The sequence below is a fragment of the Kogia breviceps genome, chromosome 4, assembly GCF_026419965.1.
Source record: "Kogia breviceps isolate mKogBre1 chromosome 4, mKogBre1 haplotype 1, whole genome shotgun sequence".
NCBI classification, from domain to species: domain Eukaryota; kingdom Metazoa; phylum Chordata; class Mammalia; order Artiodactyla; family Physeteridae; genus Kogia; species Kogia breviceps.
This window is the reverse complement of record NC_081313.1, coordinates 175,119,451-175,134,586: the sequence shown is the minus strand read 5'-3', so window position 1 is coordinate 175,134,586 and position 15,136 is coordinate 175,119,451. Positions and strand designations below refer to the sequence as shown.

Sequence of the window (15,136 nt, the reverse complement as noted above, 5' to 3'; positions counted from 1 at the left end):
GAGGGCGGGGGAGGTGGCCCTGGGACCTGGCGGCTCACGCCCGCCTCCCTCCTCTCGCAGATGAAGACGTCTGTGTGTTCAAGTGCTCGGTGTCCCGGGAGACGGAGTGCAGCCGTGTGGGCAAGCAGTCCTTCATCATCACCCTGGGCTGCAACAGCGTCCTCATCCAGTTCGCCACGCCCAGCGGTACGTCTCCCTTCTGCCCCAGCAGCGCACGGAGTGCCCAGAGCTAGGGGGCTTAGGCTCTCAGCCGTGGCGGGCGGGGGGCCTGGAGCCCGGGTAAATCATAGCCCGTTCATCTGACCCAGCGAATGCCCCACCAACATCAGAAATATTCCCAGATAGAAATATGTCCACGGTAAGAGTACGTGCTCGCTGCCTGGACACTCTGCCCCAGACCTCGCCAGCTCCTTTGGGTCCTTCTGGGCTCTGCTTATATGTCCCCTCCTCTGAGAGGCCTGTCCTGACCTGCCCACACCCCAGGCCTCTTGGAGGAGCCGGTCAGACGGGGGTCAGGGGCCCAGCCCTCCCGCAGCAGTGGATGGGGTGAGACAGGGTCCTGAGGTTGGCAGAGGCTTTGTTCCGAGTGCAGAGGAGACTCTGGAGGGTTCTAAGCAGACCCATCTGGGGGACACACGAGCAGGGCTTGCGGAGCCCCAGGCGAGTGCTGCTGGCGGCTCTGGGTGGGGGTCAGCAGCGGAGGTGGTGAGCCGCCCTGGGCTGGAGACCCCTCGAAGGGTCGAGCAACTGGACTTGGTCCCTGCAGAGCCGAAGTCAGTGGGCCTGGTGGTCGGCGCAGGGGCTGGGGCAGGAGAGCCCAGGATGGAGAGGCCGCCTGCCCACGGCTGCCCCCAGCTCCCCCAGAGCCCTCTTACTTGTCTCAGTGCCTCTTACTTGTCTCTCAGTGGAGAGAGGAGGCTCCCCCAGCCCAGACCCTCAGGACCACCCGCCCTCAGGTGGCCTGGCTTCAGAGCTGAGAGAAGGCCGGGCTGGGAGAAAGCAGCCAGGTGGCTGACCACCTCCCGCCAGAAGCTCCACATTCCGTTTCCTTCTTTATCCAAAATCAATCCCAATTCAACGTTTAAAAAAATAAGTTACAGAAACACCACCAGGGTTATCATTAAGAGCTGATGTTTTAGATCTGCCTAGTCTTTTTCTGCTTCATGGATAGTTATATTCTGATTTTTTTCCTTTCATTCCTATCAGTTTCTTAAATTGTATACATAGCGACAATTCTACCATGTTAAAAACTCTTTTTGAGTGTACATTTCAGTGGTATTAAGTGGTATTAAGTATATTCATTGTGCAACCATTGTGCACATTGTGCAACCATCACCACCATCCAGCTCCAGAACTGTTTTATCTTCCCAAACTGTATGTTTTTAAGATATTGTCTTTTAGGTGTTGTTTTTTTTTTTTTAATTTATTTTTGGCTGCATTGGGTCTTCATTGCTTCACATGGGCTTTCTCTAGTTGTGGTGAGCGGGGGCTGCTCTTCATTGAGGTGCACAGGCTTCTCATTGCGGTGGCTTCTCTTGTTGCAGAGCACGGGCTCTTGGTGCGTGGACTCAGTAGTTGTGGCGCGAGGGCTCAGTAGTTGTGGCACGAGGGCTCAGTAGTTGTGGCGTGCAGGCTCAGTAGTTGTGGCGCATGGGCTTAGTTGCTCTGTGGCACCTGGGATCTTCCCGGATCAGGGATTGAACCTGTGTCCCCTGCGTTGGCAGGCCGATTCTTAACTACTGCACCACCAGGGAAGTCCTGTCTTAGTTAATTGTGTTAAAATACTCCTAACGTAAAATTTACCATCAGCCATTTTCAAGTGTCCAGGTTCCAGAGGTATTAAAGCACGTTCACGTTGTTGTGCAACCATCTCCACCATGCATCTCCATCATCCATTTTCATCTTCCTAAACTGAAATTCTGTTCCCATTAAACACTAACTCCCCCTCCCCCTCCCACTCCCACCCCCCTCCAGCCCCTGGCCCCCACCATCCTATCTGTCTTCATGATTCCGTTTTGCTTCTTTTTCTTGATGTAATTTAGTGGTCTGTGTTAATAAACATAGTTCATTTGCCACGTAACATCTGGTCCTGAAGACCCCTGGTGACTGGTTCTGTCATGTCCTTCTGTGTCCACTGGGGTCCATCCAGTCCCCTCTGACCAGACACTGGGGTGGTGTCCCTGTGTCCACTTGCCACCCGCAGACACTGCCGTGAGCTGTGGGTGGACCCATGGGCATTGGCTGGGGTGAGTCCCAGAGACTTGATGCCCAGGTCATCCTTTGAAGGCTTTAGCCAAGCTGCCCTTTGGTGAAGCAGCGCCAGCCGTGTGGAGCTCGCTTGCCCTGACACCTGCCTTCTCCCGTGCCAGTCACCAAGAGGCAGGCTTGGCTGCCCTTCTTCTTTTCCTTAAACTTCAACATTTGTGTGTATGTGTGTGGGTGGGTGGGGATTTCAGATCACTCGTGCTCAAGGTAGAAAAGTCGGGGTGCACGCCTAGACAGAGCCCGCCACCCCTGAGCCGGCCACACATGACCTGGCTTCCCCCTTCCAGATTTCTGTTCCTTCTATAACATCCTGAAAACCTGCCGGGGCCACACCCTGGAGCGGTCGGTGTTCAGTGAGCGCACGGAGGAGTCCTCTGCTGTGCAGTATTTCCAGGTGGGTACATACTGCCTGGGCCAGGCTGCTGCCCCTGGTGGCCCCCAGAGGCCGCGCGGCACAGGGCAGGCCCACCTGGGTTCATGTCCTGGCTCTGCCCCTTACACGCTGAGTAACCTTGGGCAGGTTTCCTCCGCTTGCTGGGCCTCAGTTTCCTCATCTGTGAAACAGAGATGCCAGTGCCTGCCTACGAGGGTTGCTGGAAAGATTTGAGTGCAGGTGAAGCTCAGGTCCACAGGCATTTTGAGTAATGATAGCATAGTTACAGTGTCCTGAACATGTAGGGCATGCCAACCACTGGCCCCAGCGCTTTGACATGTACAGAAGCACTTGAACCCTCCCAACAACTCTAGGAGGTAAGTACTATTGTTGTCCCCATTTTACAGATGAGAAAACTGAGGCTCAGAGAGGTTAAGTGACTTGCTCCAAGTCACACAGCTATTATGCAACAGAGCCAAGATGGGAAGCCAGGTCTGCCTGATGCCAAAGCCTGTGCCCCTGCCCAGGTGCCACGCTGCCTCCCGATCGCCTGTTGTCTTACAAAGAGACCCCACAGCACCTCACCTGCCTGGCGCTCTGAGTTCTAGGGTTCTGTTTGATCCACTCCTCCACTTCTTTGGGGCCCCTAAGATGGGGCAGGTGGCCCTTGATCCCAGAACCCCGCGTGTGGCATATCCTGAGTTCTCCTGGGTGGCTTCCAGGACCAGGTATCAACCAACTGTGTCCTTTGGCCACGGTGACAGTGGTGGTTTCCTCCCTGGGGGCTGCCTCTAGCTTCCAGCTCCCTCTACTGGAGCAGGTAGCCGGAGAGTCCAGGCCAGCAGAGCGGGTACAGCCTCCCCAGGGAGACCTCTGCCCGAAGTGGACCCTCCTCTGTCACAGGGTCGGCCAGGGCCTCGGCCGTCTGTCTGCTGCGTGCCCTGTGCCATTGGCATGTCTCTGTTCCAGTTTTATGGCTACCTGTCCCAGCAGCAGAACATGATGCAGGACTACGTGCGGACAGGCACCTACCAGCGCGCGATCCTGCAGAACCACACGGACTTCAAGGACAAGGTGAGTGGGGCCGGCTGCATCCACCCTGCTGCCTTCCTCCCTCTCCCTCAGGCTCCGTGCCCGCCCCACTGTCTCAGTAGCCTCTATTTTTTCCCCCCTTTGTTCATTGATTTTATCTTTAATTTTTTCAGATTGCAAAAGCAAAATCTACTTTTTGTAGAAGCCCAGTGTGTATCAGATGGGCATGAAAGGCCTCTGTCATTTCCCTCCAGAATGACCACTGCCAACAGTAAAGCCCTCTTCTTCCAAAATTTTCCCCATGCGTATACCAGCAAATATATTTTAGGGTTATAATCTTTTAAAAATACAGATATACAGGGCTTCCCTGGTGGCGCAGTGGTTGAGAGTCCGCCTGCCGATGCAGGGGACACGGGTTCGTGCCCCGGTCCGGGAAGATCCCACGTGCCGCGGAGCGGCTGGGCCCGTGAGCCGTGGCCGCTGAGCCTGCGCGTCCGGAGCCTGTGCTCCACAACGGGAGAGGCCGCAACTGTGAGAGGCCCGCGTATCGCAAAAAAAAAAAAAAAAAAAAAATACAAAATAGGATTTATTCTACATTCACTTCCTGCAAAATACTCTTCCCCCACTTAATGTTGTGTCTTGGCATGTACTGTTAAGTTACATGGATGTAGTGTAATCTAGTCACTTCCCTAGTTCCTTTTAAAATCTTTTCACTGTTACCAAGTAGTGAGCAATTGACCCTTGAACAGCATGGGTTTGAACTGCACTGGTCCACTTATATGCTGACTGTTTTTGATAGATATGAACAACTGTGCTCCACGATCCACAGTTGGTTGAATCTCCGGCTGCAGACTCGTAGCTGTGGCTGGCCAAGTGTGTGGCTGCACTCGGATTTTCTACTGGGTGGTGGGGTTGGCGTCGTCCCTGACTCCCACGTTGTTCAAGGATCAACTATATACTCGTCATTTAAAAGAGACCAGAGTATATATATATTCGGAGGTGAAATTTTCTTCTGTTCTCTTCCCATGGCCTAGAGTTTGTTCTTCCTTTTTAACCACACGAAGGCTTGTGGTTTTCTCGACATGTCTAGGGGACTGGATCTGTTTCATCCGGCGCCTTGCTGATGCCCTCCCCCAGCATTGCTGAGAATCCCCTCAGGTGGCTGAGCCTCCCGGTCCCAGGGCCTGAGCCCTACAGGCTGGGGAGGAGTCATCCTAGACACAGCGTGCATCCCTGTGCCCTGGCGGCTGGCGTGGGCAGCGTTGGGGCAGTGCCTGGGGCCCGGGAAGCCCATGTCCCTTCAGCAAAGCCTCTTCCAGCTCTCCCAGGACGCAGATCCATTTCCTAGTTCATCTGGAGCTCTGAGAGGCACCTGAGGCCCTCCCACCCGACAGCACCGGCGCCCAGCACTGCTGGGCAGTCTGCCCCGTGCCCCACCACCGCGCCCAGAGCAGGTCTCCTTTAGTGTGTGCACGCCAGAAACGTTTATCCTGATTCCGCCTGTGCACGGAAGCAGTCAGACGAACCCCGAGTGTGGGACAATCTACCACACACTCTAGCCGGGACTCCTCCCAGAGCCTGTGCTCTGGGGGCCCAGCAGCCCTGGAGAGGGCACCCGAGTGGGAGCTTTCCCCGGGGCTCTTCCCAGGTTGCGGGGTTGCCCTGTGGGGCCTGGGGTGGGAGGCTGCCCTCCTCCTGCTGGCCGCGTGGCCCTGGCCAGTCAGCCCCGCGTCTCAGTGGTTCTGCTGCGGGGCTCAGAGGTGTCCTTACCTAGTGAGCGCCCATTCCCACGTGCCGCATAGACGGCGCACACCGTTCCTTCTTGAATCGGGTCTGAGAGTGTGTACTGGTCTTAACATCCTAGCTGTCCTCAGAAGTCCCGCTCTACCACCTTCGGATCCAAACTGCAGGCTCCTGTGGCTCTCAGAAAGCACCCTCGTGGGCAGCTGGCCGTGTAGAGGGGAAGCAGGCCGCAGGGCAGAGAGCGTGCTCCGTGGGTGGGTCTGCAGGGAGGGAGCGCCCCGTGACACACACATCTTTACGATCACGTCACTTTACCACTAATTTGTTCTCACTGCCCCCTCCTCCCTCAGATTGTTCTTGACGTCGGCTGCGGCTCTGGGATCCTGTCGTTTTTCGCCGCCCAGGCTGGAGCAAGGAAGATCTATGCGGTGGAAGCCAGCACCATGGCCCAGCACGCCGAGGTCAGTGGCCCTCGGGGCCCAGCCTGTCTCCGTGCCCCAGCTCTGTGCCTGCTCCAGCCTGGGGAAGCCAGCCCTGCTGGGAGCCCCCAGGAGACCTGACCCCTGGGTCCAGGGGAGCCTGGGAATGTCATTCTCTACTTTGGTCTCTTGTCCCCCAAACTGAGTGGTTTCAGGGGGAGGGGCTTGCTGGGCCTGAGGTAGTCTCCCTTCCATGACGGGTGGTGGCCCACCGGGTTCAGGGGTGATTTGGGGTCTTCAGGGGCTTGATGGCCTGGTGCTTCAGAGGCTGGACTGTGCAGTCACACAGACCAGGGGGGGCATCTCGGCCCGGGGCAAGCCGCCCACCTCTCTGAGCCCCACTTGAGAGGTGGATGACAGCAGGATTTCATTTTGTCAGTTGATGCTTTTTTGGCACTGAAGCCCTCATCCACAAAGTTTAAAAGCTACAAAGGTGAACAGTGAGGATGCTTCCCTCCCCCACCTCTGGCTCCCAGCCACCTAGATCCCCCCACTGGAGGGAGAGAGACGTATGTGGAAGCTCCATGAGCCCCCATGGGCTTCTCCCCCTGCCAACTCCCACACGAGTGTACACGCCACCGTCTTGCACCTGGTTCTGCTCTCTTTACGATACATCTGGGATATGTCTGTGTCATCACGTAAAGAGCTTCCTCACTCTTTCTAGTGGCTGCAGAGCATCCCTTTGCCTGGACGGACCATTGTGTGTTGAGACCCAGGCTGCAATTGACGCTGAGGCTGCTTCTCAGTCTGTAGCACAAATGCTGCCCCGAATCCTCCGTACGCGTGTCCCCTCTCCATATGAGGTTACGTCTGTAGGGCAGACGCCTAGCACTGGAATCACTAGGTCGGAAGGTGTGTGCAGGTTTAGCTTTGGCGGCTGTAGCAAGGCCTACTTGTCCTCGTCCCCAAGGTGACATCAGGAGGCTGCGGAGCTGCAGGAGGGGCGACCCGACAGGGAGGCAGAGGGGAATCTGGTGGCCGAGTGTGGACGGAGGCCCTCCCCCGCGAGGACCCCTGTGACCCCTGTGGCTCGCCCGCCTTCAGGTCTTGGTGAAAAGTAACAACCTCACGGACCGCATCGTGGTCATCCCCGGGAAGGTGGAGGAGGTCTCACTCCCCGAGCAGGTGGACATCATCATCTCGGAGCCAATGGGCTACATGCTCTTCAATGAGCGCATGCTCGAGAGCTACCTCCACGCCAAGAAGTACCTGAGGCCTGGGGGTGAGTGTCCCTGCCGGCGCGGGCCACTGCCCGGGCGGGTGTTCCCCGGGGGCCGAGGCCGGGGCTGCGCCCCCGGGGGCCCCTTCAGAGAGGCCCCGGCTGCCGCTTAGCACGGGTGTGGTTCAGCTCCCCACTGGCCTGAGCTGGCGGCCTGGGGTACACAGGGCATCTGAGCCTTCACCCCCGCTCCCTACTGGACCTGACCTCAGCTGGCTGGGCCCCAAACGAGGCCACGTGTCCACTTGCCCGGCCTGCTCGGTCAGGGTACAGACGGAGAGCCACTGGGCTGCCTCTGGCATCTCATGGCCCATGGGGGACAGTGTCTGGCTGGGCTGTGGTCGGAGCAGGACATGTTCTGTGGCCGGCACCTTCCCCGAGGAACTGCCCTGTCGTCTTCATTCCTGGCATTGTAGACCTTGCCCTCTGCCTGACAGACTCCTGTGCTCATCACCATGGTGTGTGTGTGTGTGTGTGTGTGTGTGTGTGTGTGTGTGTGTGTGTGTGTGTGTGAGTGGGATGGGGGTTCTTGTGCATTGGGGGGCAGCTGATGGCTGTGGTCTCCTGTCTGTGTCACTACCTGCCTGTCCTTGCTCTGGGGTCCTTGGGTCACTGTTGACACCTGCTCATCTGTGTCACTGGTGGTCTGGTCTGTGCGTGGCCCTGAACATCTGCCGACGTGTCCGTTTCTCTGCTCAGTTCTGGGCACGTTCTGAGTATCTCTGTACAGGAAAGGGGCGGGGTGTGTGTGTGTGTGTGTGTGTGCGTGTGGTACAAGACGACCCCCGCCAGGGCAGAGCACGGGAGGTCCGTGCACTTGCGGCCCCGTGGAGGGCAGGGGAGGAGTTGGTCTGTGGGGAAGGACCTGCCTCAGGCTCCACTCCGGGAGGTGGGAAATAGGAGGTGGCTGCCATTCCCCGCAGCTCTGTCCTGCGATCCAGGTGTGTGGGAAGCCAGGCTGCCCCAAGGCTTGTCCTAGACCTGCTCTCATGCTCTGCCCTGTTGATGGGCCAAGCTAGCCGGGGGGGTGGGGTGGGGGGGAATTGGGGGGGGTGGGAGTCGGGTGTGGTGGTGAGCAGCAGCCCCAGCAGGGTGTGGGCTCCTCCTTATGGGAAGGAAGGACAGACAGGAGTCAGGCTCCGGTTGGCAGCTGAACACTCACCCCACTGGTCAAGCGGCCTGTCCAGGATGAGGTCTGGGGCTAACCTCTTTCCCTTCAGCCTGCATGAGTGTGGCTTCATTCCATCTCAGGAGGCTCTTTCGGGGGATTAAGGGAACCCTCCCCGCAGCTGCACAGTTTTAGGTGCCTTCAGGGCTGGGGGCACTTTTCCGTGATGCTCTGGGGGCCTGATGGGCTCCTCCTGGGCAGGGGGCCTGGCTTGTGGCCTCTGGGCCAGTGAGCCCCTCCCTTCCCCACCCCAGTGGCTAAAGCTGAAGGAAGGCTTGAGAAGGCAGATTCCCAGCACCTCAGGGACTCTTCCCTGGAATAAGAGGAGGGAAGGAGGCCCACATCTGGAGGCCAGGTGACTTGGAGCCCTAGACTCTCTAAGTAGGCCGGGCCTCCTGAGCCCTGGCTCTCCTTGCCACTGGCTCTGACTCATCTCTCTGTTCCTTGAGTCCCCCTCCCATTTCAGGCCATGCAAGTGGTCCACCCTGCCTGCCAGAGCCTGGGCAGTCCTGTGGTGGGGATTCAGCTGGGGCCCATGATGCCATAGCCTGGGGCTCACCCTTGCTCTGTCCACAGCACTTTCCTTTGCTTTCCCTGCTGCACGCCTTTCCAAGAGACACTGTCTGGCTGACGGAGCAGGGCTCCTGGAGGCCTGGCCGCACCCCAGGCACTGCTTACTTACCCCTGAGGCTCTGGCAGGTACTTTCCTGTCTCCCAGCCCTTGTAATGGGACTTGAGGCCAGGCCCTCCTGCCTCCCTGGCTAGCTGTACAGGTTTAGTGAGGAGGTGTATGTCAAGTATTCAGTGGCCGCTGGCAGAGTAGGTGCTAGTATCTCTTCATTGCATGAGTGCATGAATGAGTGAATGATGAGTGAGAGGTTGGGAAGGCCCAGAGCTGGGGTCCTGGGGCCCTTTGGAGGCTCTGCCAGGTCCTGCTGGATGTCCCACCCTGACACCAGCACCCCTCCCTGCCCCCACTCCCAGGAAACATGTTCCCCACCATTGGTGATGTCCACCTCGCACCCTTCACGGATGAACAGCTCTACATGGAGCAGTTCACCAAGGCCAACTTCTGGTGAGTGTGCCCCTGGGTGTCCTGCCTTCTCAGGGATGGCCCCACCTTTCTCTTATTTCTTATCCTCAGTAGGACCTAAAAGACTTGGGCTGGATGAGGGCCAGCTGGGAGAGAAGGCAGGCTGCCCCAACTGTGTCCTGCTGCTGGTGACCTTGCCATGGGGGGTGGGGGCTTTCTGCAGGTACCAGCCATCCTTCCATGGAGTGGACCTGTCTGCTCTCCGAGGTGCTGCGGTGGACGAGTATTTCCGGCAGCCTGTGGTGGTGAGTGGGGGCACCCAGGGCACTCACTACCACAGTAGCACTGGGCATGGCCCTCCTCTGGGGTGACAGGAGAGGGGCATGGGCTTTCCTGTAAGGCCTTATGCAAGCTGTGCAGCACTAGGCAGGCCACCGTTGCTCTCTGAGCTTCTGCCCCTGCACGGAGCTCTCACACAGGGATGTTGGGAATTAAGTAGCAATGCATTTAGAGTGCTTAGCACATAGTAAGCATGCAGTAACATGTTTACTGTCATTAGATGAATTGATCCTTGGTGAACTGATTTTATTTGATTGATTTTAATTATTGAAATTTTTGAACTGATATATAGACCCATGGTTCAAAAATCAAAGAAGTATAAAAGTCGAAAGCCTCCCTACTTCCATCTCCAGCCACACAGTTCTTTTTCCTATAGGCAAACAGTTCTTGTTGTGTATTTTTCTAGAAGTCTTATATCTAAATGTGCATATACAAATATACATATATTTAACCTTTTTTCCTTTCAGAGTATAGCATAATCAATATATTGTTCTGTCTTAGTTTGTCTGTGTTCAGAGGATATACACTGTATGATTTTGGTCCTTTGAAATTTGTTGAGAGCTGCTTTATGCCCAGTATGTGGTCTCTCTTGGTTTATGTTCCCTCTGTACCTGAGAAAAATGTATACCAATCACTTGTTGTGTACGTTGTTATATTAATATCAGTTTGGTCACATTTGTTAATCATGTTGGTCAAGTCTTCTCTATCTCTACTGTTTTTTTTTTTTGGTCTGCTTTTGCTATCTGTTACTGATTGTAGATTTATTTTTCCATTTAGTTCTGATAGTTTTTGCCTTATTTTTTTTGACATTACTGTTATTAGGTGCATACAGGTTTAGGATTATTTTTATATCTTCCTCTGTTAGATTGATCCTTTTGTCACTATAACAAGTGACTTTTCTTATCTCTAGTAGTACTTGCCTTACAGTCTTTTTTTTTTTTTAGCTTATTTATTAATTTATTTATCTGTGGCTTTGTTGGGTCTTTGTTGCTGCGCGCGGGCTTTCTCTAGTTGCAGCGAGCGGGGGCTACTCTTCGTTGCAGTGCGCGGGCTTCTCATTGCAGTGGCTTCTCTTGTTGCAGAGCACGGGCTCTAGAGCGCACGGGCTTACTTGCTCCACAGCATGTGGGATCTTCCTGGCCCAGGGCTCAAACCTGTGTCCCCTGCGCTGGCAGGCAGATTCTTAACCACTGCGCCACCACGGAAGTCCTTACAGTCTATTTTTTTCTGACAATAGTTTAGCTACTCAGGCTTTCTTTGGTTAATCTTTATAGGATACATACTTTTCATCCTTCTTCTTTCAGCCTTTTTATAGCCTTATTACTTAAGGTTTACCTCATGTAAATATCATATATTTGGGTTTTGTTTTTTAACCAGATTGACAGATTTTTGTCTTTTAATTAGAATATTTAGACCATTTATATTTAATGTGATTACAGGTCTTTATGGCTATAAATCTATCATTTTACTATTTTTCTATTTATCCTGACTATTGTTTCTTTTTAACTCTTTTCTTGCTTTCTTTTGTTTTAATAAGGTGTATATTATTTTTCCCCCTCTTGATTGTCTTTCACTAGTTTTGGGAGACTCTAGGGCAGCATCTCTCTCTCTCTCTCTCTCTCTCTCTCTCTCTCTCTCTCTCTCTCTTTAAATTAATTAAATTTATTTATTTATTTTTGGCTGCATTGGGTCTTTGTTGCTGCGTGCAGGCTTTCTGTAGTTGCAGCGAGCGGGAGCTACTCTTCATTGCGGTGTGCTGGCTTCTCTCGTTGCAGAGCACGGGCTCTAGGTGTGCAGGGTTTCAGTAGTTGTGGCTCGCGGGCTCAGTAGTTGTGGCACATGGGCTTAGTTGCTCCGCAGCATGTGGGATCTTCCCAGACCAGGGCTCGAACCCATGTCCCCTGTGTTGGCAGGAGGACTCTTAACCATTGCGCCACCAGGGAAGCCCAGCATCTCTTTAAACACTACCTCTGCCCCATTCTCTTTCTTCTTTTGGAACTCTGATTATGTATACACTAGACCAGGCTTCCCTGGTGGCGCAGTGGTTGAGAGTCTGCCTGCTAATGCAGGGGACATGGGTTCGAGCCCTGGTCCGGGAAGATTCCCACATGCCGCAGAGCAACTGGGCCCATGAACCACAACTACTGAACTTGCACGTCTGGAGCCTGTGCTCTGCAACGAGAGGCGGCGACAGTGAGAGGCCTGCGCACCGTGATGAAGAATGGCCCCCACTTGCCACAACTAGAGAGAGCCTTTGCACAGAAATGAAGACCCAACAGAGCCAAAAATAATAAATAAATAAATAAATGTATACATTAGACCTTTTCACCATTTCTCAGATGATTCTTAGACTCTTTTCTATACGTACACTTTTCTATCCCAATTGCATAATTTTCATGTTTTCTCCTTATCCATCTCCCAGTTCCAATCCTCTCATCACTATGTCTAATCTGAATTTCTTTTTTGTTTTTGGGAAAACATTTTTTTGTGACGAGAACTTTTAGGATTTACTCTCCTAACAACTTGCATGTATAACGTACAGCAGAGTTAATTATATTTATCATGGTGTACATTCCATCCCTAGTACTTATTTATCTTATAACTAGAAGTTTGTAGTTCCTTTTGACTGCCTAGCCAACTCCTCCTCCCCCCTTGGTTTTCTAAAATTTCAGTTCTGGAGTATCATTTTGCTTATTTTTTTATTATTTCAGTTCTCTGTGAAATTTGTTCACCTTTTTTCCTTAAACATGTTAATTCTAAGTCTCTGATCACTTTTAGTATCTGGATAAGTGGTAAGTGTATTTCTGTTTTTTCTTCTCTTGGTTTTTGGTACTTTGGTTCTGTCTCTTGGTATGCCTGGTCATTGAATGCCAGAATGAAAAATTATAGAGGCTCTGGATGATGTTTTTCTTTCCAAGGATTTGTTTTTTGTTCAGGCAAGAAGCCATAATGACAGATTACCTTGGTCCTATGAGGCATTTAAGACATTTGGAGGTTGCTTTTCAGACTCTGCTTAACTGGCATATCGCCCGGCTTCCCTGTAAGGCAGCAGTTCTCAAACATTTTTCGTCTCAGGACCCTTTTACATTCTCAAAAATGTAGGATCTCAAAGAAGTTTTGTGTGCATTGTATTGATTGATGTACCGTCAATATCTATTGACATTAAAAACTAAACCCAAGAAATTTAAAAATACACATTAGTTAATTTAAGGATAACAATAAAAACCCATTACGTGTTAACATAAATAGCATTTTTAAAAAGAAAACTATTTTGCAAAACTTTCCAGCAAGAATTAGCGACATTTTAAATTTGCAAATCTCTTTAATGGCTGGCTTAGCAGAAGACAGTTGGATTCTGCTTCTGCATTCAGTCTGTTGTGGTATCACAGGTGAGTGAATGAATGGAACGGGCAGAAAACAGTGTTATATCGTGAAAATAGTTTTGACCTTGAGGATGCTCTGGAAGGGACCACATCTTGAGAACTGCTGCTTTAGGGCATAGTCTTCATGGTCTTGGTGAGCCTGGTGGTTCACAGGGCCCCTTGCTCCAGCCTCCAAGCACCAACATGGTGCTGAACCTTTCACTAGCTTTTTAACCTCATAGAAGCAGCTTTCTGCTTGATTTCCCTACCCCCATCCCACGTGTAGCTCAGGAGTTGGCAAATGCCACGAAGTGAAATCACATGCAGAATGTCCACCTCAAATTTCCACATTTCCGTTTTCTTTAGCATCTTGGCCCCTTGAGTGCTAGCTGCCTTGGTAATCCCGAGCCCCCATATTGCTTTCCACCCCCAGGGAGGCTGCTGAAAGGCCCCATCCCAAGGGGAAAGGCACAGGCCGAAAAGCATCTCTCCTCTCTCTGGGATCTTGGCCCCAAAGCTGTGGCTGCTGTGGTCGCTCTCCAGTGATTTCAGACAACTGGGGTTTTTTTCCTTTGTTTTTTATTCAGTTCGTATAGTTCTTGGCAGGAGTGTTAGTCTGATAAGAAATCTCCGTCACGGCTGGGAGTGGACGTCAGTGCACAGTTCTCTAACTTTTTTTTTTGTGTGTGAACTTGTTTAACAGTTAATCTTGGAGATCTTTCCCCATCATAAACAGCCTCTTCATTCTTTTTCATGTACATAATCTTTTATTGTTGGGCCATTACTCATTTCATTAGATGGTTTCCAGCGTGTCACTACTACAGGCAATCTGTAACTCTGTGTGTAAGTTTGTACATGTGTACATAGATCTGTAGGTTAAAATCCCGGAAGTGGAACTGCCAAGTCTTTAATGCAGATGAATGGTTGTCATTTTGCGAGCTGTCACCTAATTGCCCTCCATTGTGTTGTACCAATTCCCCCTCCCCCCAGCATGTCTGAGAAGGGCAAACTGGTTTTAACTGAATGCCCTAGAGGCTGTGGCCAGACTCAGGACTTCACCCCATGCCTGAAGTCAGGTCACACCTCTGATCTCTCCCAGGACACATTTGACATCCGGATCCTGATGGCCAAGTCTGTCAAGTACACGGTGAACTTCTTAGAAGCCAAAGAAGGAGATTTGCACAGGTACCGGCACCCATGCCCCATCCTCCTGGGCCTGGCTCCTGCCGGAGGTCAAGGCCACAGCCGGAGGTCAAGGCCACAGGCGGCTCCCTCAGGCAGAATTCTCCTCCCCAGGGCAGACGGGCAGGGCCCTCGAGACTCAACACCCGGCTACCCCTCTTCTCTCCTGGCAGCCCCTGTTCAGCTTCCCCAGCAATCACTGCCCTTTGCCTTTCAGGATAGAAATCCCATTCAAATTCCACATGCTGCATTCTGGGCTGGTTCACGGTCTGGCCTTCTGGTTTGACGTCGCTTTCATTGGCTCCATGTGAGTGTAACAGGGCAGAGCAGGTGGCCCCTGCCCCTGGCCCCAGGGACTTGCCTGTAGTTGGGAAGCCCAGGCCTGGCTGGCCCAGATGATGAACTGGGGGCTGCGAGGGCAGGACCCGACTCCTCTGGGTTCCACTGTTTCTTCCAAAGGCAGTGGGCGCTGGCCTTCAAGCAGTAGGCTGTTGTGGTGGGGTGGGTGTCTACCCTGTTCTGAGTGACTGTTCTTCACGGGACCTGACTGTATCTCTTAGCATGTATGTCAGGGTGAGCGGGTGCCCCATAGCTGTGGGGCTATGTGTTAACTTCCTGGACAGCCAGCCTGTCTCGGCTCCAGGGCCCCAGGGGACCCCTGAGTGGCGGGGCACAGATGCCTGGGGAGAGCTCAGGGTGCACAAGGTGGGGGCCGCAGCCCGGGCAAACGCGTGCCTCTTCCTGCTTGGCAGAATGACCGTGTGGCTATCCACGGCCCCGACGGAGCCCCTGACCCACTGGTACCAGGTCCGGTGCCTGTTCCAGTCACCACTGTTTGCCAAGGCCGGGGACACGCTCTCAGGGACATGTCTGCTTATTGCCAACAAAAGGTGCGAGCTGCTGGCCGGGGCTGCGGGAGGCAGGGGTCCAGTCCATCCACG

General features: G+C 53.2%; 1 protein-coding gene across 1 annotated transcript in view; it reads left to right on the top strand.

Annotated features, from left to right (window-relative positions):
- The window catches only part of CARM1 (coactivator associated arginine methyltransferase 1), a 42,232-nt gene that overhangs the window by 24,533 nt on the left and 2,563 nt on the right, over positions 1 to 15,136 (top strand). The window contains exons 2-11 of the mRNA XM_059062132.2: positions 61 to 186; positions 2,553 to 2,659; positions 3,608 to 3,712; positions 5,764 to 5,874; positions 6,937 to 7,114; positions 9,264 to 9,354; positions 9,536 to 9,617; positions 14,113 to 14,198; positions 14,413 to 14,502; positions 14,948 to 15,085. Coding sequence (XP_058918115.1) covers positions 61 to 186; positions 2,553 to 2,659; positions 3,608 to 3,712; positions 5,764 to 5,874; positions 6,937 to 7,114; positions 9,264 to 9,354; positions 9,536 to 9,617; positions 14,113 to 14,198; positions 14,413 to 14,502; positions 14,948 to 15,085 — 1,114 coding nt within the window. The remainder of the gene's footprint in view (positions 1 to 60; positions 187 to 2,552; positions 2,660 to 3,607; positions 3,713 to 5,763; positions 5,875 to 6,936; positions 7,115 to 9,263; positions 9,355 to 9,535; positions 9,618 to 14,112; positions 14,199 to 14,412; positions 14,503 to 14,947; positions 15,086 to 15,136) is intronic.